General features: G+C 45.6%; 2 protein-coding genes across 2 annotated transcripts; one reads left to right on the forward strand and one right to left on the reverse strand.

Moving 5' to 3' along the window:
- Window positions 1–1151: 1151 nt before the first annotated feature.
- Window positions 1152–5083, reverse strand: LOC147956729 (disease resistance protein RGA5-like). The gene is made up of 4 exons (XM_087531445.1): window positions 4824–5083; window positions 3578–4439; window positions 1459–3486; window positions 1152–1161 (listed from the first exon to the last, which is right to left on the reverse strand). The coding sequence occupies exons 1-4, from the start codon at window positions 4933–4935 to the stop codon at window positions 1152–1154; spliced, it is 3012 nt and encodes a 1003-aa protein (XP_087387571.1). The 5' UTR covers window positions 4936–5083.
- Window positions 5084–7176: 2093 nt separating this feature from the next.
- On the forward strand, window positions 7177–12722 carry LOC147956730 (disease resistance protein RGA4-like). Its single transcript, XM_087532827.1, has 5 exons — window positions 7177–8211; window positions 9451–11597; window positions 11711–11839; window positions 11977–12188; window positions 12651–12722. The coding sequence occupies exons 1-4, from the start codon at window positions 7394–7396 to the stop codon at window positions 12156–12158; spliced, it is 3276 nt and encodes a 1091-aa protein (XP_087388953.1). The 5' UTR covers window positions 7177–7393; the 3' UTR covers window positions 12159–12188; window positions 12651–12722.
- The last annotated feature ends 10258 nt before the right edge of the window (window positions 12723–22980 follow it).

The raw sequence follows: 22980 nt of genomic DNA on the forward strand, positions 1-22980 counted from the left end.
TTGGTTTTGCTACTACCATAGAGATTTTTTGCTGAAACCGATGGTATTTTTTGCTTCAATCAGAGATGCGCGACAGCTGGGGAGGCTGGCGAGTGCTGCAACCGTTGACAGGAAAGCTTCAACCCAAGATAAAAAATGCTTCAACCGTATATACAGAAAGCTGTAAGCGTTCAGTGCTATCGAGGAAAGCTACAACCGTCTATATAAAATGCTACAACCTTTGATGAAAAAAGTTTCAACCGAACGATAGAAAAAAGCTTTCACCCAAACGCTGCTCAAAAAGAAAAAAAGTTTCAATCGTTTACGGAAAAGCTTCTACCGTAGAGGAAAAAGCTTCAACCTTTGAGAGAGAAAGCTACAACCAGACTCTGTAGAATCAGAGAAGTTGCAACCGTCGGAGTGCTGTGTCCGGTGAACCATCGCCACCGGAGCGCGGCCGTCGTGCACTGGAATTGCGAGCGGTGGCACCGGAGCTACAAGGGCTGCAACATGGCCGCATGCTGCTGCATCCATGGAGGTTAGGTAACACACGAAGGCGACATAGGTGAGGGCGGCGACCAGCGGCGAGGGCGGTGACCGCAGGCGACCGACGGCGAGGGCGGCCGACGATGAGGAGGCGAGGCGAGCCGGTCGGCGCGTGTTGGGGCGTCGACGTGCACGAGGCGGGCCTGTCCCTTTTCCCGTGTGGGAGGTTGAAGAAGAAGGTGGGGGACGAAGGGATCTGACGGCGAGGGCATCAGATCTGACGGTTGGGGCTCGACCGGCCCAACCGTTGGGCCGGTGCGCCGGCGCAGATCACTGCCCTTTCTTTTTTAGCTGGTTTTCTTCGTGCGATCTCTTTTCTTCAGCAGTGGAAATTATTGACTATAAAGGTGGAAGATCGCGAGGCGATGGTTGTGCGTCTTCGCTCATCGCGTTGGAGCGTGCTACCCCCACCTAAGGCTGCTCTGTGGTTCTCCTCCATTGTCTGCGCTGGCTGCTTAGTTTTCTGCTAGTAGGTTGTGGGTCTGCGTGCTTTATTTGGCCCTGTGCCATGTATCATTACTTTAGTTCGTGGCCCTGTTGTGGCAGTGCCGTTCCATACTGTGTGGTGATCCCTTTCGAACCGTGCTTGGTGGCTTTATTTATGAAGTCGGGCATATGTCTTTTCTCTAAAAAAAGCTGGAAGATGTAAAAGAAAACAGTTGATACAAAAAATATACCTGGAACATGCGGTCGCAAAGAGGACTCCATTAAACCTGAATTCCTGATTACAACAACCACTTAGCTTGGTCACAACGTAAGAATTAAATCAGGTTAATCAAAGAATCCAAGTCAAAGTAAAGGAGAGCATATTTCCTTGTTTTCAAAAGGAACATTGGTAGTAACGTACTCCCTCCGTCCCAAAATATAAGAATGTTTCTGACACTAGTGTCGTGTTAAAAACGTTCTTATATTATGGGACAGAGGGAGTAGTACCTTTGATCAGCTGGACTCTTCACTTTCTTATCGTATTCATCACGTTCTTCCTCCAGAATCTCATATGGTTGTTGTTTCTGTTTTCTACTTTCATCACCATTGGAACTATAAACCGATGATTGCTCGTTGATTCTAGGATTGCATTGATGATTATTGACCAAGCCATATTCTTGACCAGCAGCTCCACCCCAAAATTTTACAGAGATTTTTCTAAGGCTTGGCATATGCTCGATGCTGATAATACCATTTTCATATTGCTCCATTTGCGGGATGGCGTTGAAAATTAGCTTGAGCTTCAAAAGATTACACATTGCATGTGCCTCAAATTTTAGCCAAGCTATACCACTTGTGAACCTCAACTTGAAGTATTTTAGAACTAAGAACCCCGCCTTGCCAAAGATGATCTTGTCATCGGGTGATGTCTCGACATACAACGACAGAGCAGTGAGGGCGGGCAAACCTCCAAGGATACCAACACCATATATCAGCAGTTCACTCACTGCAATCTTTAGAATGCATAGGTTGCCAAGTTGTTCCATCCACCTTGGGATTCTGTGAAATATGATGCCGTTGTGTGGCGAGCATTCAAATCTCCGGAGATGGGGGAGAGGTGCCATGTTATTCCAGTAAATGATTGCTTTCGAAGCGCGGCCATACCTAACCGAGGATTTGTGAGCCACTACCATAGTTTTAAGGTTGCTATGTCCTCCGATCAAAGAAGACAGAGCTTCCAGGATTCGCTCCGCATCTTCCATACTTCCCTCCAGATGGTCGGAAGAAGGCGGTGTAGAAATATAAAGATCCTGAAGGTGGTTCGGCATGCCAAGGCTCCCGAGATTGATGGACCAATCCAGAAGATTTGTGTCAACGGGAAGACTGAGGTGCCACAAGTGTGGGAGATATGTAACATCCCATGGAACATAAAGGCCCCTTGTATCCATAACATCCAGTGTTTCCAAACATTGCAGCCCTTTCAAACGGTTTGGTAGTTTTATGCAGACATCACATATAATCTTCAGATATCTCAGATGGAACAACTCTGATATCCTAGTGAGTTCTATGGCCGGGTCTTGGTCGCCATGACGATGACCGGAGAGTTGAAGGTTTAGAACACGAAGAAGCTTGAACTCTCCAATGCAAGGCATACACCCCAATAATCCAAAAAATCCAAGTGACCGTACTTGTGCCTTACTGATGTTTGATGGTATCTTAGCATATTTTACACCACCGAGTTGGAGAGACAGTCGACGGACCTTTTGATAAAGTGCCACATTCTTTCGACAACTGTAGTCTATTGCCACAATGAAATTCTCTTCTGCAGACTTGTTTGCAATAAGATCATATACCACGTCATGGACTTCACAAGACAACACCTCATTGTTGTAGTTGATACATATCGGCTGGATAAATCTTCTACCAATAAGTTGACCAAGATAGCTTTCTGCAACTTCCTTGATGTCTTGCCCTTCTGTTGTATCGATTAAACCTTCAGCCACCCATTGCTTGAGCAAATCATCCTTGCAGAATGTGTGGCCCTCTTGATACATGCTAAGATAGAGTAGGCATGTCTTCAAATAATGAGGAAGGTTATTGTAGCTCAGACTCAATACTTGTCTCGTTCTTTCTGAAATAGAATTTGCTGAGAAACATGAGCTTAATGACTGATGGATATACGTCAATATATCAGTAGATATGACAGGCTGGCTTGCTAAAAGACTAGCTATGCTAATTGTGGCTAGCGGCAAACCATCGCATATTTCAACGATTTTGTTTGAAACTTCTTTCAGTTCTTCAGGGCAATCATTTTCAGAGCTAAAGAGTGTGTTAAAGAACAGCTTTCTTGAGTGATCATCATCCAGAGGTTCCATCTGAAAAACATGTTCTGACTGGTAAGAGCAACATGTTAATGCAATGTCTTCGATCTGTGTAATTGTTACTATTCTGCTGCCTTGACTGCCCTTTGGGAAAGCATGATTAATAATATCCCATACTGATGTTGCCCATAAATCGTCAATAATAATTAGATACCTGCATGCCAAAGTAGAGGCGTCATATTAGGATTTATTTATGGAAGAGCAGAGTATTAGGTTAATCTGTTTGAAGAATAACAGTACTATACCTTTTATCTTGTAGATATTTCTTGATATTGTCAATGAGGTCAGCCTCCTTACAGTCTTGCGGGGAGTGCTGATGCTGGAGTTGTGCTAGCATGTCACGGAAAATTCTCTTCGTATCAGGCTTCTTGGACACCCGAATGAAAGCACGACAATGGTATTGCTTCCCAAGTCTTTTGTCCAGCACTCTGGCAAGCGTAGTTTTACCGAGACATGCATGTCCGAGAACAGATAGCACCTTGAGCTGCTGATCGCCATCATTAGCCAGTGAGTTGATGAATCCGTTCATCCGCCCATCAATTACTATGTCTTGGTACTGCATTGGAGCTGGAAGCATAGGACCAAGGGACACAAACCTACGCCTCAAGGTGCTGCAAGAATGGAGATTGTACACGTGGTGCCGTTCAATTGCCTCTTGGACATACTTCCTCAACTCATACAGTGTTTCCACAATGACATCAACCTTAGTCTTAGTCTTGGGAGTCTTGGCATGACCGAAGAATTTGAAGCGGGATCTGGTTGTCTTGATGTTGTTGGGGACAATGGAGGCATCTTCAGGCCTATCAAATATTAAGCTGTCCATGTAATCCTCCATGTCGTAAGACAGGTCACGCGCCTCATTCATCCAGCAATTTGCCGCCGGGGGAGGGTCCTCCACCTCTGACAGTTTATCAAGGTAGGAGCTCATCTTGTGAACATCATCTTTGAGGAGGCGCATTCCGTCCTTGACCCTGGTGGAGCTGGAGCATCCATTAGGAGGAGCTAACAGCAGCATGTCCAGCTTACGGGCAAGGGGTCTCATGGCTCCCAGGGAAGCACAGATAGGTGCCCCAATCTCCCTGCCTCCTCTGCCTTGGATCGAAACATCTAAACACACGCAGACAGAGTACTACTATTAATTAAGGAATAATGCATGTTATTTACAGCCAAAAAGAAAAAGGAAAATACAGAATCAGCCGCAGCAGCTTGAGTCCGGGAAACGGGCGCAGGTACGGGAGAGCTAGCTAGCTACCCAGGATTAAAAAAAATTACTTGAGCTCACCGATGTAGGAAAGCTTGGAGATCAGAGAAACGGTTGACTAAATCGTGTTGCCGAGGGTGAAATGAAATTCAGAGGATGAGACGGGAAAGAAAATACAGTAGTACTAGTAATCTCATACTACAAGGAGAATGTAAGCAACACCACGTCGTAAGCAGTCATTAGCGCAAGGGAGGGAGAGAGAGAGAGGAGAGGAGCTGTCGCAGGCTCACCTCTAGTAGGACGAGTTGGATCGGAGAAGACGGCCTTGTGCGCAGGTGGTAGCTGCTGCTCAAGGAGAGGCACGGTCGCCGCCTCCTCCTTGAACTCTTGCCGGAGCTCCATCAATCGGTCAGATCCACCGCTATCTATTGTAGTGTGACTCTCGGTCCTCTAGATTTCACCCCCGAAGAAACAGAAACAGTGTTTTGGAGCGGGGCACCTACATCCGTCCTTGCTCACTCTTCCATCCTCAATAATGAGCTTGTGTCTGTCGCTTGCTTTTAGGACTGTATCTTTAATTTCATCCTCAATAATGAGCTTGTGTCGCTTGCTTTTACGACTGTTTCACCACAAGGACGACACCAAACGTGTCTGAACAGATTTAATTAGAGGAGCATGAAATTCAACGCTACCCGACGAAAATCATACTGAATGAATTGTATTATTGGTTAAATTTAAAATATTTACACCGAAACATATGAAATTAAACAAAGTTTTAATGATAACAAACTAAAAAAACTAAGCAATGTACCGGGCGATGACCTCCTAGGCATGGCCACCGGCACCTCCGTCATTGTTCGGTCGGTCATCATCGCCGCTGTCTTTGCAAATTAAACATTTTTTTCTCCTATTTTATCTTTGCAATTTATCTATCTTCCTCTACAAGATTTAATCCTTGCAAGTAACCGTCAAGGAGCTTGACAACCTGATAGAGGCGAACATGTCCCATCTTTCAATGAGATGGCAGCTATCATTTTTGGTGGAGTAGACTTTTACGATCCGACTACGAACGTGCGAGGACGTCGCGTCTTAGCAATCTCTAACCAACTCCGAGGGTTATTGATCACGTCGGAGCACGAACAACCTGACCACGAAGATCTATTTCTTGCAAACAAACGAAAAACAATCATGAAACTGAAATTGCAATATGGATATTGCGAATAAAAGAGGAAAGCTTTATTGATCAAGTGGGGTTCTGTGACGTCTTGGTCTGGTCATTGAAAACAAACGAAGTGCGCGAAGTTGCAGCTATGGCCAACTTTTAATCTAAACAAAATCCAAAGAAAAAGGTACTAGATTGATCTACTTATATAGGATCAACGGGTAGAAGCCAAAGAGGTGGGAGGAAGTCCAAAGGCATCCTAAAACCAACCCTAGGTCATACAAGGCCCATGGGCCAAAGTAGAGGTGATGCAACACCTTTTGATTTGTAGTTTGACTCGGATTCTGCTGCAGCGTCACATTGTTTCGTTAATATCTCAACGCTGCGGGTGAATTTGAAGGTGAATCCAATTGGGTTGGAAAGAGCATGAAATCTACTTTCCAACAAAAACAGAATCACACAATTCAGAGTCGGGATAAAAGAGATCTTGGCGTTTTGAGTCAGATATGTCTGTGCAGTCCGAATCTGAGTCCAGAATGTCGGAGACTTGGACTCTATCTTCTCTTGGCCCAAAAGTGACGTGAGAGGACTTTTTGAACAGCACCTAAACTTTCCTTTTTCCCTTATCTTCATATGTGGATTATACAAATGTCACATACACCTGCAATTAGACATGACACAAAAGTCTGTCAAGTATTTTTGTCCTGAATAATATAAATAAATTATTGCATAGTCTGCATTAGAAATCACCTCATAAATATGCATGTATGCAATATTTTTTGTCGTATCCAAGGTAGTCATATCCTCGTCACAACTCTCTTGTTTGTGTTGGTTCAAGTAAGAGTACCTACAGCCAGGTTTCCCAAACTGATCGAGCGGATTACTTGGTCAGTGTCCGGTCAAAAAAATGTTCGGGCTGACCGGCACCCCTCAAACCCACCAAATATGCGGCTGGTATTGGGAGGCCCAGACGCTTCTGGGCGCGTCCGCCACGTCGGACCGGCCTACCCTGGCCCCACATATAACCCCAGTCTAGACGAACCCAAGACTGAAGTCACTCCACTCCACTCCATCTCTCTCTCCCTCTCTCTCTATCTCTTTCCCTCTCTCTCTCTTCGAGTCCCCCCTCTGATCTATATATAGTGAGCGACAACAGTAGTGCCACGTCCGATAACGGATCTGGCAGCGACTCCAACTAGGAGTCATAGTGCGTGACGCGGAGCTGGATGGCATGGAGGAGATCGCCCTCTATAGCGATGTGCCGATTGCGACTAGGCCGGGGCAGCAGCGAAAGCTCGGGTTCCATCCCGTCCCCTGTCCCCCGTCACCGGCGACGCAGTGCGTGCGACGTCATCGGCCACTCTCGTCCTCTGCATAGCTTCAGGTGCTCAACGCTCCTCCAGGTAGGCCGCCCCCGTCTTCGCCTGCTGTACCAGCTCGGGAGGGTGTCCCCAGCCACCGTTGGTCCCCAGTGCCCGTGTCAGCGTCCGCCCAATTCTAAGGCGCGAGCTGCAGCGGGCGAGAGATAGGATTACGGTAGGGAAGGCGCTTGCCGCGCGCCGATGGATCTAGAGGACCCGATCCTCGCGATGGTCCTAATCTGTTCAGTGCCACTAATCTGTTCCCGGCCTCTCTCTCTCTAGAGAGAGGATAGAGAAATATAGTATAATGGAGTGAAATTGGTGTGCGGAGAAGACGATGGAAGCAGCTGCGGTTGGCACCGCCGTCGGCAAGCTCGCGCCTAAGCTCTATGACCTGCTGCTAGCAAATCGCAGGGTGCGCGCGGATCTGGAGCATGACATCGAGTCCATCAAGAAGGAGCTTCTCATGATCTCTGCCGTCATCCGACAAGATGGCGGGAGGAGGAGGGGCGGCGACGACGACGTCCACGGCCGCTGGATCGCGATGGTGCGTGAGCTGGCGCGCGAGATCGAGGACTGCGTCGACAGCTTCACGCACCGCGTGGCGCTCGCGTCCGGCACGTCGTGGATCCGTCGGAAACTCCACCGGGTGAAGACGGTGAGGGCCCGTAACCAGTTTGCTGCGGCCATCCGCCGTCTCAAGAAGAAATCAGCCGAGGCAGCCATGCTGCGAAACAAGTACGAGCCAGATGCATCATCCGTGCCCACAACAAACTTCCACACCGGCAACACCGGATCCAGCTGCAACTTGGTACCTGATGATGATGAGGATACGGAGACGGACACCGTGGCCGTGGGCATCGACTCTCAGCGGGATGAACTCCTGGAGATGATAAGGGGACAACAACCCGAGGATCTCAAGGTGATCTCCCTTGTTGGGTTCGGTGGAATAGGGAAGACTCTTCTCGCCCGGCAAGCCTACGACGACACGGTTGAGGAAGGGGAATACCACGTACGAGCTTGGGTTCGTGCTGCGGACAAAGATGCAAGAGATGTTCTCAAGGGAATACTCCGGCAGCTTGGAATTTCAGGCAGCAGCTCCTGCCATCTCAGGAAGCTCCGCGCAAGCCTCCGGGAGTGCCTCGGAACCAAGAGGTATATTTATATATCTAATCTATGTACATACCCCAACCATTTTAATTTGCAATAAAAATTGTGATATTACTCTTATTTGGGGTTAAAAAAATTAAATACTCCGCACATGTCTACATAAATAAGTACTAGTGCACGATATATTTGTACACACAAACTAAATTATTCATCACCAACAGAGCTTATTAATTAATTTATATCAAAAGGACCATGCAGTTTATTATACATTTCTAATAGTCACGAGTAAGAAAATACGCATGTGTACATCCAGCTTGGATAAACAGAGAAGTTTGGCAGTGCAATTTGGACTACTTTTATTTTGTGGTAAGCAAGACATAAGTGCAATGTTGTTGATAAAATTGAAGTTACTTTGTTTTCAAAACCAAGCAGACACTCTTTATTGATTTAATTTCTCTGAGGTGGCAACTAAAACAGCTAGACATGAAGCACATATACGATTTCCACCTTACTCTCATGTGCTCAAATACTATCTTACAGAGGAAGTGAAAACAAACCCTACAACTCATAATGCTTTGCGAAATTATTTATCATAGTAGAAAAGAAGTGTCTAATACCATTGATTTGCTACCAAATGCCAGCTATATGAATTATCATCAGTCATGTACACTCAATAAAGAACACTTCCACATCGATCTAGTTGCTTATAGACTTATAAGGATTCTATGTAGTTAAATGAGAAACATAATAAAAAAATGAAGTACATAATAACCTAGATGTAAATAAACCAAATTGTCATATCAATTCTGACTTCCTTGCGCACTTTCCAATCTGTGCTCCCACTAACAAGCGAATATCATGAATTTTAGATCGGCTAAACTTTGAGTGCTTCGTTGAGTCATATATGGGTGTCTCCTCTCTACACAGGACTCAATCGTGCTCTACAAAGCAACCGAACCTAGTAAAACATATCAAGGTGTATCATATTGTTTAAGTGTAAGGTGATCTTAGCATAACAATGTATGAATCTTATTAATATTGTGGCACAAACACTAACCATCGATACCATATTTCTTAGCATAACACTGTATGTATCTATGACGACGATAATTCCTATTTCAATCCTTCCGTTCTTTCTCTTTGACGATAATTCCTATTTATTTAATTCTTTTTTCATTCTAGTTGAAACAGATCCCTATTATAGTGATACAAATCTACTTGCTTTGTCTGAAGATCGAATATCTTGTAATAGTTCTTATGATTTGTCAATCTACCTCTTGTCAGGTTCTTCATTGTGATTGATGACATACGAGCCGCATTTTGGCACGATGTAAAAGATGCCTTCCCTGTTGTTCCGGGAGTGAGCAGCATAGTTATGGTGACGACAGCCATTCAGTCCATAGCAAATGCCTGCAGCACCACCCATGGTCATGTCTATGTGATGAAAACTCTTGCCAAGGAACATTCAAGACAGCTGTTCCTCAAAGAAGCTTTCTTGGAAGATGCACCAGCACCTGGTGATCGCTCGCGGCTTAGTACTTCACAAGCACTGACCAAATGTGATGGTCTACCCCTTGCTCTTGTTACCACTGCCCAGTTCTTGCAAAGTAGAGGGAATCCAGAAAGGTGGGGAAATCTATGCAAATACCTTGGCAAACATTTGGAGACAGAAAATACCTTAGCAAGAATGAAGCGTGTGCTCGTCCATAGCTATACTAGCCTTGGTAGTGAAGATGTCAAGACCTGCTTGCTATATCTGAGTATTTACTCAAGTGGCCATCCAATCAGAAGAGGAATTCTGATAAGGAGATTGTTAGCTGAAGGACTCATCAACGAAGACAATAGACGCAGTCCCCTCAGTGTTGCTATTGACTGTTTTGATGAGCTGGTCAATCGGAGTATCATTCAACCTATTCATGCCAGCGGTGCAGAGGTGAAGAAATGCCAGATTCATGGCATGATGCTCGAGTTCATCCTGCACAAGTCCATGTGTGAAGACTTTGTTACATCATTGTATGATAAGGATCCCCTACCTGGGAGTAATATCCGTTGGCTTTCACTGCACAATAAAACAGTTGAAAGGTCCAAAACGAATCCAAAGAGTTTACGTCTTGTCCGGTCCCTGACAGTCTTCGGTAAGGCGCACAAATCTGTCTTGGACTTTTCCATGTACAAACTGTTGCGTGTCTTGGATCTAGAAGAGTGCAATGAACACTTGGATGACAAGCATCTCAAGGAGATATGCAATCTGTTGCTGCTCAGATACCTAAGCCTCGGGGGCGCTGTTATGGTTACTATGCTTCCCAAAGAGGTCAAGAAGCTTCAATTTTTGGAGACATTGGACATAAGAAAAACCAAGATAGAGATTCTGCCCACACAAGTCATGGAGCTGCCATGTTTAGTTCATCTGTTTGGAAAGTTCAAGCTCCAACACAATGTCGGAGACCGGAGAATGGGTAAGCTAAAGACTTGGTTATCAGAGAACAGCAAATTAGAAACGCTGTCTGGATTTGTTGTGGACAAGAGCCAAGAATTGCCACAGCTCATGGATCATATGGAGTACCTGACAAAGGTGAAAATATGGTGTGAGTCCACCGGCACCAATGCCTTTGCCAACAACAACTTAAGTCATCTCTCAAAAGCCATCAAGGGGTTCATCCAGAGAGGCACCCAACCAAACGAAGCTCGTTCACTCTCGCTGAACATCAAGGATGAATGGCCCCAAGACTTTCTGGATTTCTCCCTGGATAAGGATTACTCCTACTACCTTACCTCACTCAAACTACGAGGGAACAGAATATGCAGCCAGCTGCCTCTGTTTGTTACCATGCTGGGTGGTCTCACTAAGTTGTGTCTGTCATTCCCTGATGATCATAAGCTCAGTGGTAACTTTCTAGAATCCCTGAGCAGAGTGTGTGGCTTGGAGTACCTAAAGCTGATTGCAACTCAACTGGACAAGCCTGTCATTGGACAAGGCGCACTCAGAAGCCTACAATGCCTATGCGTCATGGTAGAAGTCATGACTGAGCTGGAAATCCAAGAGGGAGCTATGCCACGTGTCGAATCACTCCAGCTGCTATGTAAGAACATGAATGGCTTTAGTGGGACGACGATCCAGTGCCTGCCACGTCTTAAGGAGGTCGTTCTCCATGATGGACTGAGCAACCAAACAAAACAGGACTGGAAAGAAGCAGCAAAGAGACACCCAAGACATCCCAAGCTCTTCTTCGTCACGAGAGAAATCGTTAATGAGCCTACTGCGAAATTTATCCCGGCAGCAACAATTACTGATATGATGGCCCAAGAGGTTCCTGTGGGAAGTAAGCTTGCAGAGAATTTTGATAGCCCTGAGATACCGCCTACTGATACGACGTCATCAATGACAACGCCTCCCGGTGCCATTTCGAATGGAGAGTCCGGTAAGCAAGCTTGTATGTGCATCTTATTCTGGTCAATTGCTACTTTGGTTAATTCTTGGGGTGTGTTGAGTTATATGTAAACTCTCTCTTCACACAGGCACATGACATTTTTTTTTATTGTGCAGTACCGATTGCTACTTCTGAGCTGAAAAATGAGCCTGCTGTGGAAATCCCCATGGCACCAGCTGCTACTACTAATATGACATTGCCGGTGAATGATGAGGCTTCTGCTAATGCACAACAAGAATATTCTGGTAATTCACTAAGTGTGTATGTGCATCTTTTTTTTTCTTAACTTCTACTTATGTTAATTCTAGAGGTGTGTTGAGTTGTACATATACTCTCTCTTCAGCACACACGTGACATTATTTACTTATTTTTAATTGTGTAGTACAAGTTGTTACTTCTGAGATGGGGAGTGTGGTGGCTGCAGAAAACCATGTGGCGCCAGTTACTACTGATAATGCGACCTTCTCGGTGAATAGCGATGCCTTTGCTAATGCACAACAAGAATGTTGTCCAATCAACAACATGGAAAGTTTTAAAAAGAAGATTGAAGGGGTGGCTATTTGAGAGGATCAGCAGATGGAAGATGGCATACAGGTAATAACAAATTCCATCTGTCTAATTGTTTTTCTACTGCTCTCCTAGTGGTGTACCTAGTAGAACCGATGTGAAGTTAGAAAGCACTACCTAGTGACCTATAAAACATCTTATATGTATTTACAGAGGGAGTACTATTCTTGAGGTAAATAGAACTATTCAGGTGATTACTGATACCGAAGCTGGTAGATTAGTGTTTTTATAGTGTGATAGTGTGCCTCTGAATGGGGTTGATCTAGAAATGGTGGTGTAGATAGTTGTAGTGTTGGTGCAGCTGGTAGATTAGTGTTTCTATATATTTGTGGAGTGTGGTAAAGTGCACACTGAATATTCAGGTTGCTCTGTTCAATTTTGTTTGTAGTTCACTTGTAAACTTTGCCGGAGCAGTTGCTTCAGTTTGGACTATAATGAACCTGTAGTGCATTGTATGATCAGTTTCTAATGATGGATTGCATCCCTCAGGTGGTGCCGGCTGTACTGCTAGAGCTATGGGCTCTGTCTCCTGAAGATGACGTGCTTCCAACAAGTTCCTCCTCTTGGTACTTTGGCTTCAAATAATACATGAGTTTGTTCTCATGCATGTCAATTCGGTGGGCTTTCTGCCTTTACAGAGCTCACCATGTATTGTATGTTGTTGGACACAATATGTATTTGGTCATTCATTCAGTCACACAAAGTTATACTATGTTCCTACAATTTGCAGAGTTCTTTTTTTACTTTTTTTGCTTCATTTTCTGGTTTACCACACAACCGCCACGCAATCAAAGCCACTGTTTGCACAGAGGGATCGGCAAGATTTTGTCTGCCTATGCCTGAACTAAAAATTAGCAGAGCATTTGGATGTCATAAAAAGAAAAGGCAGACTCCTCTGCCCCAGCGACTCCCAGCACTGAGGGAGACGCTGGCCCCTCACACGAATGGCGGATTCCATCCATTCTCTTTTGGAGCAAAGAGTGCTCCGAATTGAAATAAATATTGCGAGAACCAAGACGACCCCCAACTGAATCTCAAAGACATCAGGAACCCTAGTTTCTAGCTACAGATCGAAAACTTACAGGACAACCTGCGACGACTCCACTCGAGCCTACGGACGGGACGGGGTCGGCGTTCGGCGACCACCGCGCCACCAGCCACCGGCAGAAACATTGGCTCGCCGCCTCTCCGGCACATCTCTCTCACGCCTCCTCTGCTCCGGAGAGACGCCCGCGGCCCAGCGCCACGTGAGCTCGTGCAAATCGCCGCGCTGATTGGACGGACACCAAAATTCAGCCGCGATTTGAATCTTTTTTCTTTGAAGCGACTGATTTCTGCTCTAGCAAATCTTGTTTTTCAGTGTACGCACAGATGTATTATGCCCAGCACTAGGCGCCCGGCGTGCCTGCCCAAAGTTTCGGCCGGTGGCGCCCCAGCCGTCGGATTAGCCCCTTCCGAGCCGCTCGATTCATATCCCCTCAGGTCGTCTGCAGCGCGCGCTCCTCCCACTCGCCGCCGCTGCCGCTGCACCCTGGGCGGCACGCCGAACCAACCTCCCGTTGCTCGCTGCATCCATCTCACGCGCTCCCTGCATCTCGTTGTAATTGCACCCTCGCTGACATCTCGTCCCTATCTAGTTGTGCAATTTCTAGCAAAAACATGATTCCACCAAAAGAAATTACATGGTTCCAGCAAAACATTAGAACGGTTCCAGCAAAATGACATGTTCACAGCAAAAACATTGATATGCTTCTAGCAAAAAAAATACATGGTTGAAGCAAAAAAAATATGATATGGTTCCAACTAAAAAAAATGATATGGTTTCCGACAAAAAAAAGGTCAAAATGAGACATGCCATCTTGCTGTGGTAACTCCTCAACTTGCCTGTGGTAGCAAAAAAAAAGGTCATCGTTCTATGGTCGCATCGTCGCCGTAGCCTGAAGCATGACGCCCGTTCACCGGTTGCGGCTCCCCCGGACGCCGCAGCTCCCCACCATCCATGATTGCAGTTCGCCTTTCGGCCGCAGCTCCCATGGACGCGGCTGCAGCTCGCCGTTCCGGGCCTCGGTGGAGAAGAGGATGTAGCTCCGCATCCATGTACGCAGCTCCTGCTCGCATCAGCACCGGCGTCCCTCGGGCTGTATCAAGAGCAGAGAAGCCTCGGCAAAGGTTTTGACGTCAACGCCTGCAAGAGCGGTGAACAGAGCACATGTGAGCTGAGCTGTATGAACCGTGGATCTGAAGCTTGTCGCTTTGAGGAATGAAGATAGGCTTGTGTACCAGGATGGATCTTATCGGCAACCTGCAAGTAAGCGCTCCACGGGGCTTTTTCTTAGTCTTTCCCGAATACGCTTGCATTCACGGTGAGGCAGGTCGTTAATCGATACTACATCGGGCCTTTGCTGTACATCAATCAAGATTTGTAAACCTTGCGTGGTGTGGCGTGTGTCAGTGTGTGTGATTGATGAACCATATAAACTGAGCTTGATTTGTGTGTGTTTGATGGAACAAGAAATGTTATACTATGATCAGTGCTTGGTTCAATATATGGTTATTTGCGATTGTACTGAAGAGTTTGAGTGGATAATCTTATAGGGCTACCATCATAGTAGTACCGGCTCTGATCAATTCGGCAGATCCATTTCTTGAATTTACACTAGTACGTTAAGTCATTCCCATGGGCAACCGTACATGCCAACTTACTGATCCTCGAGGAGCAGCTGGCGTGTGCCACGTGATTCCCGTACGTGTTCGTTATTTATCTCCATGCGGCGAGACTCCTGGTTTTCTAGCTGGGTTCCCTTCTCCGGAGTCATTGGCGCGAGACCATGGTGGGGTGAGGACGAATTCGAGGAGCAAGCGTTAATCCATTTCCCGTGCCAAATCACACGTATTGGGGCGGTTCAAGGTGACGAGATGTGCGGCGATTACGACGCCCGACATGAGTAACTTTTTTGGTGGCATATTTTTTGTCTAAGTTCTACTAGCGAACATGGTGTTTTAATTTGCCAGATATGTGATTTAGAGAAGCATGTGTTGTGGATTCTTCTCCAGGTTAGTGGGTCTCTATTTTAAAACTCACTAGTATTTGCCCCTTTCTTTTTGTCCGGGCCGTTTTATTTGCCAAGTCCAGGCAGGGGGTCGGCAGGGCAATTTTTTTCTAACTGCGAAGGCAAATCGTGAAATAGACACGTCTGACATCATCATCATTGGACAAAAAATTCGACTTATCTTATCTTATCTTACCTAATAATAATAAAGAGAATGGTCCGTCGTCGCGGCGATTTTGCAAAAAAGTCCCTCGGTTTCTAAGAAATTAACCCGCAGTCCCTATTTTAGTGGGTCTCTATATAACGTTCCAATTTTGCAAAACAATCCCTCTACTCATTTGAATTCCACATGCTGTCCTCCCGTCGTCTTATCCATTTCTCCTGCGACAGCGACGGCGGCTTCGCCCATTCCGTCGTGCGCCGGCGACGGCCGCCGCCGTGCCTCGCGCGGGAGGATGGAGGGCACTCGCCAGGAGGTTGGAGGACGTTCGACGGGGCGAGTGCTGCGGAGACGGCGCGGCGAGGCGGGGCAGTGGCGGTTGTTGACCGGCCGTCATGCGTCGCAGGGGAGGATGGAGGACGCTCGCCGTAGCGTGCGCGGCGGGAGGCGTCTGCTGCCGCGCGTCGAGGTGGAGCAGTGGCGTTGGTCGAGGAGGCAGAGGCAGCCAAGTCAATGAGGCACTGGCGTCGGCCGTCGAATTGGCGGCCGGAGCAGAGGACGACAGCTCCCGCCCTCGCTGCTGTCTGCGCGCGCCCGCGTGCTCGCCTCGCCTCCGTCCGCGTCCTTCAGCTCGCCTCCGCCCGCGTCCTGCCGCGTGCCAACCGCGCCGGGAGACCACCTCTGCCTGCCGCGCGCGCGTGGAGAGTTGAGGTGCGGCATGCTCCTGCTGCTGCCGCTCGCCGGCCATCGGCGCTAGGTGGGGCTCGGGTGTGCGGAGGTAGCAACCAAAGCATGGTGCCCGCGCTGCGCCGTCCGCACCGGCCTGGCCAGGAATGCGGGCTGCCTGGAGGTGCTCATCCCCCTGCTACTGAAGCCCCTCAAGCAGGTTCTGCCCGCACGGCCGCCATAGCACTTTGGATGTGAGTCTGCATAAATCAGCCGCCGGCCGCGAGCACGCGCCATCTCCGACATCCTGCTCCCGTGTATGATTTGGATTGAATTCGTAACCGTGTCCTTCTCCAACAAAAATCAAGGGAGTGTCCGACCCGGATTGGACTTTGCTCCTATAAGAAGGAAGGGTCCTCGGCCGGAACCTCCATTAGGTTGCGTGCTTGGACCAGTAAATCCATCAATTCCGGGAGTACTTGGACCAGAAGCATCATGTCGCCTTCGAGTTCGCTGGAGGAAGAAACGCCGAGTTGGACCGAGGTAGAAGAACATCGGTCGAGCCGTCCAATATCGACAACAGCAGATACAGCAGAGGTATGTAGCCCCTTGAAAGCCAAATCACTAAAAAGAAAATCAAGGGTAGCCCCTGTTTCTGTCTGCCACACAAGTGCGAAGCTGTTCTTTTGTTCAGTATATAGTTCAACAGTTTTTAGCGAAGTTTAAGTTACATACAAGTTGTAGCTTATGTACTTTGTACACAAGTGGAATATGTTAATCTGCTTCTGCTGCTACACAAAGAAAAGTGCAGTGGAGTAACTACTGCTCCGCTCCAGAAACAGAGCACGCAGCCAAACAGAGATGCAGTATATAGAGACAGACACTCAAATAAATGATGGCTGAGACAAAATCCATGTACTGAATAAATCTACCCCTGTTTCAGTTAATTTTTTGTTTCAGTTTATTTTTTCTGAAAATTGGTGCTACTTCCGATTGCTCACAATTTCAGTTTGGCTGATATGATACAAGCTCCTGTTTCAGTTTATTTTTTCTGAAAAATTATTGTTACTAGCCAAGGAATGAACCAAGAAATTTCATGTTGCTGAATACATATACCTGAACATGTCTCTCAAAAAAAAAAAAATACCTGAACATGGTGTCTTCAACTTGGTTATAGTAATTCTTGGGCATGATGCTGGAGTAATTCTTGAACTTTCATATATTCTGCTCTTTCTTCAGTTATCAATTAGCTTAATTGCATACACATAGAGATGCTTGCTGCACCTAGCAAAATAGGATTAGGAGGTGTATTCAGTGGAGTGGATTAATTGGTTTTGACATCTATGTAATATATTGTATCCGTCGACTTTGCAGCCGTCGTCTCCGTCAACTTCGCCACAAGGCCATCTGCCATTGCCTGTGCCGACTTGGCCGAAAGACCTTCAGCGATCGCCTACACCTACTTTGCCGCAGGTACTTTTGAAGCATCTGATGGGTCTCATCTGTTTGTCAATTCGTCAGTTTACTGTAGCCAATATAGTTGTTGCCAACAGTAGACTACATTTGATTGACAAGCAACACATAATGCCATCCTACATATATGGATTCTGTTTGTACTTGATAGCAGCAGACTAATTTTTTTTTGTTTCTGATATGGTTGAAGGTATTGTTTGATCTATTTTCAAATGATACGCATACACACATGAATTGTAAAGACTTAAAATTATGAAGGGTGATTAGCAATTTATATATAGTTGAGAATCTATTTGTGCTAATTGTAATTTGTATATCTTAGTTATTTTCTACTACAGAACTTGGGGTGTACAAGGTAGTATTAAATATTCATAGATGCTACTCCACTCAGTAAATGAACAAAAAAGGTGGTACTGATCTAACAGTTCGAGGTTTACATTTTATTTTTGTTATGGCTGCAGAAAATAGATGACAATGCTGAACTGAACGTTGCAAAGGATTTTGATAACCGACCTTCCAAAAAGGCAAAAATTTCTGAATCAGGTGTTCTGAACGAATCAGGCATCCAGAAAACACCTTACACTCTATCAACACGTCCACCGACATTGGTTGACTCATTCATGCTTATTTCAAATTTTGTTTATGGATACCGCACTACAAAATATATTATTTGAAAAAAGGATATAGTAAATGAATGTAGTTTATAGTTTATTAAAATAGCTTGATTAATTATGACAATTGTAATATTCTAACAACATGATTGTAATACTAGGAGCATTACAGGTCAATGAACTATAAGTTGTGGGGAAGGGAGACTCGAGAAGCGATGTGGCCGAAATTTGACTAAACTATATATTTTTTGGCCGAAAGGTTTCGGTACTTTCCATCCCAGGCGAAAATAGGCAAAATTTAGCCGAAATCCGTTTTTTAACCAAAAATCAAAACACAGCTCCCGTTGCAACGCACGGGCTTTTGTGCCAGTACTAAAATGAAAATCAGTAGACAGTTGAATGGAAAATTCCAAAACAAAAGGACTTACTAAATCGTACCAGAGTTTTGGTGGCCGTCCAGCGATTCACGTAAGCACCTGTGGCTCCTCGTTTCATTTGTAGGTTTAGTAAATCGTCCCAATCAAAATGGTGGAAATAATTTATTATATGTGAAAGAACATGGTGGTTATTTTTCTCGTTGTGCCTATCTCCATATGCTTGCACATATATCCATCGTACTCTAATTTCCTATGTCACTTTTTCATTAAAGAAACTAGTAGTATGCCCATGCGTTGCCACGGGCTTCTGAAATATTTTGTTGGAGGTATATAAAATAATCCATGTAAAATATCGCAGGAAGAGACAATATAGCATGGACACAATTGCATAATAATTGAAGTCTACTTCACTTGTAATGTAAACTGATAACAAAAAGGTAAATTGACGATGTATACACATAAATCGATGATCCAACTAAAAATATATTACAAATTATTAAAATCTACTTGATGGCCTTTAGTTTTCTTCTGATTATGTGTGTGCACATGTATTGCTGTATAAACTTCGATGTATTTTTTGTCCTTTGCAACGACGTCGCCTTGACATTCTTGTTAATGGATTCCTTTGTCCATCTCAATCCCTCTCATACTCTACAAAATAATAATATAAATACACCATTTGTATTATCATGTGCAAGAAATATATATAGAAAAATAATTATTTGTATGCATCTCTTCTCATTTTATAAAATCGGCGAGTTTTCAGTCCAGTCCGGTATATTATAAAGCTTTGTCAATCAACATTTTCAAAGCATCATCCAAAGATCTAAAGTGAACATATAAACACGTATACTTAATTGGTCAGTTGCTAAATGCGAGCACGTGACCGTTTTTAGTCAGAGTGAGTGGCATCATGCTTTTTAGTAGAGTGAGTCGCATCCCTATTTAATAAATTGTAGGCTCACCTGTAAATCACTTGTTGGTAGTTGCTCTATAGAAATGACTTGTTATGGTATGTGATATTTTTCACTATATAAAAAAGCATATGACATTTCTCTCATAACAAAGAGGCGAAAAATGCAAACATCCACTCACACTAGTAGAAAAAGGGCCATTTGTCCCGGTTCGTAAGGGCCATTTGTCCCGGTTGTTGAACCGGGACTAAAGTGTCGTTACTAATGCCCTAGGCCTTTATGTTGGAAATATGCCCTAGAGGCAATAATAAAAGCATTATTATTATATTTCCTTGTTCATGATAATTGTCTTTTATTCATGCTATAATTGTGTTATCCGGAAATCGTAATGCATGTGCGAATATATAGACACCAACATGTCCCTAGTAAGCCTCTAGTTGACTAGCTCGTTGATCAACAGATAGTCATGGTTTCCTGACTATGGACATTGGATGTCATTGATAACGAGATCACATCATTAGGAGAATGATGTGATGGACAAGACCCAATCCTAAGCATAGCACAAGATCGTATAATTCGTTTGCTAGAGCTTTTCCAATGTCAAGTATCTTTTCCTTAGACCATGAGATCGTGTAACTCCCGGATACCGTAGGAGTGCTTTGGGTATGCCAAACGTCACAACGTAACTGGGTGACTATAAAGGTATACTACGGGTATCCCCGAAAGTATCTGTTGGGTTGACACGGATCGAGACTGGGATTTGTCACTCCGTATGACGCAGAGGTATCACTGGGCCCACTCGGTAATGCATCATCATAATGAGCTCAATGTGATCAAAGTGTTTGATCACGGGATCATGCATTATGGTACCAGTAAAGTGACTTGCCGGTAACGAGATTGAACGAGGTATTGGGATACCGACGATCGAATCTCGGGCAAGTAACATGCCGATTGACAAAGGGAATTGTATACGGGGTTGATTGAATCCTCGACATCGTGGTTCATCCGATGAGATCATCCAGGAGCATGTGGGAGCCAACATGGGTATCCAGATCCCGCTGTTGGTTATTGACCGGAGAGTCGTCTCGGTCATGTCTGCGTGTCTCCCGAACCCATAGGGTCTACACACTTAAGGTTCGGTGACGCTAGGGTTATTAGGAAGACTTATATGTGATTACCGAATGTTGTTCAGAGTCCCGGATGAGATCCCGGACGTCACAAGGAGTTCCGGAATAGTCCGGAGGTAAAGATTTATATATGGGAAGTTGTCATACGGTCACCAGAAAGGTTTGGGGGCATATCGGTATTGTACCGGGGCCACCGGAGGGGTTCCGGGGGTCCACCGGGAGGGGCCACCTCTCCCGGAGGGCCTTATGGGCTGTATGAGGAAGGGATCCAGCCCAAAGTGGGCTGGGGCGCCACTCCCCCCTAGGGCCCATGCGCCTAGGGTTGGGGGAAACCCTGAGGGGGGGGGGCGCCCCCTTGCTTGGGGGGCAAGCCCCCTCCCCTTGGCCGCCGCCCCCCTCTAGATCTCATCTATAGGGGCCAGCCCCCCTTCTCCCTTCCCCTATAAATAGAGGGGCAAGGGGAGGGCTGCTGGACACATCCAAGGCGCAGCCCCTCCCCTCCCCAACACCTCTCCTCCTCCGTCACGAGCTTGGCGAAGCCCTGTCGGAGTACTGCGGCTCCACCACCACCACGCTGTCGTGCTGCTGCTGGAGCCATCTTCCTCAACCTCTCCTTCCCCCTTGTTGGATCAAGAAGGAGGAGACGTCACGCTGACCGTACGTGTGTTGAACGCGGAGGTGCCGTTCGTTCTGCGCTAGGATCTCCGGTGATTTGGATCACGTCGAGTACGACTCCCTCATCCCCGTTCTTTGAACGCTTCCGCTCGCGATCTACAAAGGTATGTAGATGCAATCTGAATACTTGTTGCTAGATGAACTCATAGATGGATCTTGGTGAAACCGTAGGAAATTTTTTGTTTTCTGCAACGTTCCCCAACAGTGGTATCAGAGCCAGGTCTATGAGTAGTTCTCTTGGCACGAGTAGAACACAATTTGTTGTGGGCGTAGATGTTGTCAACTTTCTTGCCGCTACTAGTCTTATTTTGCTTCAGCGGTATTGTGGGATGAAGCGGCCCGGACCAACCTTACACGTACGCTTACGTGAGACCGGTTCCACCGACTAACATGCACTAGTTGCATAAGGTGGCTGGCGGGTGTCTGTGTCTCCCACTTTAGTTGGAGCGGATTCGACGAAAAGGGTCCTTATGAAGGGTAAATAGAAGTTGACAAATCACGTTGTGGCTTTTACGTAGGTAAGAAAACGTTCTTGCTAGAACCCTATTGCAGCCACGTAAAACTTGCAACAACAATTAGAGGACGTCTAACTTGTGTTTTGCAGCAAGTGCTTTGTGATATGATATGGCCAAAGTTGTGATGAATGATGAATGATATATATGTGATGTATGAGATCATGTTCATGTAATAGGAATCACGACTTGCATGTCGATGAGTATGACAACCGGCAGGAGCCATAGGAGTTGTCATTATTTTTTGTATGACCTGCGTGTCATTGGAAACGCCATGTAAATTACTTTACTTTATTGCTAAACTTGTTAGCCATATTAGTAGAAGTAATAGTTGGCGAGCAACTTCATGGAGACACGATGATGGAGATCATGATGATGGAGATCATGGTGTCATGCCGGTGACAAGATGATCATGGAGCTCCAAGATGGAGATCAAAGGAGCTATATGATATTGGCCATATCATGTCACTATTATTATTTGATTGCATGTGATGTTTATCATGTTTTTGCATCTTGTTTACTTAGAACGACGGTAGTAAATAAGATGATCCCTCATAATAAATTTCAAGAAAGTGTTCCCCCTAACTGTGCACCGTTGCGACAGTTCGTTGTTTCGAAGCACCACGTGATGATCGGGTGTGATAGATTCCAACATTCACATACAACGGGTGTAAGACATATTTACACATGCAAACACTTAGGTTAACTTGACGAGCCTAGCATGTACAGACATGGCCTCGGAACACAAGAGACCGAAAGGTCGAACATGAGTCGTATGAAAGATACGATCAACATGGAGATGTTCACCGATGATGACTAGTCCGTCTCACGTGATGATCGGACACGGCCTAGTTGAGTCGGATCATGTTTCACTTAGATGACTAGAGGGATGTCTAATCTGAGTGGGAGTTCATTAAATAATTTGATTAGATGAACTTAATTATCATGAACTTAGTCTAAAATCTTTGCATGAATGTCTTGTAGATCAAATGGCCAACGCTAATGTCAACCTCAAATTCAACGCGTTCCTAGAGAAAACCAAGCTGAAAGACGATGGCAACAACTATACGGACTGGGTCCGGAACCTGAGGATCATCCTCATAGCTGCCAGGAAACAATATGTCCTAGAAGCACCGCTAGGTGATGCACCCGTCCCGGAGAACCAAGACGTTATGAACGCTTGGCAGCAGCGTGCTGATGATTACTCCCTCGTTCAGTGCGGCATGCTTTACAACTTAGAACCGGGGCTCCAAA

Source organism: Triticum urartu, chromosome 7A, assembly GCF_056163025.1.
Source record: "Triticum urartu cultivar PI428250 chromosome 7A, HENAU_Tu73, whole genome shotgun sequence".
Classification (NCBI taxonomy): domain Eukaryota; kingdom Viridiplantae; phylum Streptophyta; class Magnoliopsida; order Poales; family Poaceae; genus Triticum; species Triticum urartu.

What these genes read in the sequence shown, in the direction of transcription:
- LOC147956730 (XM_087532827.1), top strand. Translation starts at nt 7,394, where the DNA reads ATGGAAGCAGCTGCGGTTGGCACCGCCGTCGGCAAGCTCGCGCCTAAG. An exon ending in AGAGTCCGGTAAGCAAGCTT is followed by an intron (nt 11,598 to 11,710) that starts GTATGTGCATCT and finishes TTTATTGTGCAG; the next exon opens with TACCGATTGCTACTTCTGAG. An exon ending in TGCACAACAAGAATATTCTG is followed by an intron (nt 11,840 to 11,976) that starts GTAATTCACTAA and finishes TTAATTGTGTAG; the next exon opens with TACAAGTTGTTACTTCTGAG.
- LOC147956729 (XM_087531445.1), bottom strand. Translation starts at nt 4,935, where the DNA reads ATGGAGCTCCGGCAAGAGTTCAAGGAGGAGGCGGCGACCGTGCCTCTC. An exon ending in TCCAACTCGTCCTACTAGAG is followed by an intron (nt 4,440 to 4,823) that starts GTGAGCCTGCGA and finishes GCGTGTGTTTAG; the next exon opens with ATGTTTCGATCCAAGGCAGA. An exon ending in AAATATCTACAAGATAAAAG is followed by an intron (nt 3,487 to 3,577) that starts GTATAGTACTGT and finishes TTTGGCATGCAG; the next exon opens with GTATCTAATTATTATTGACG.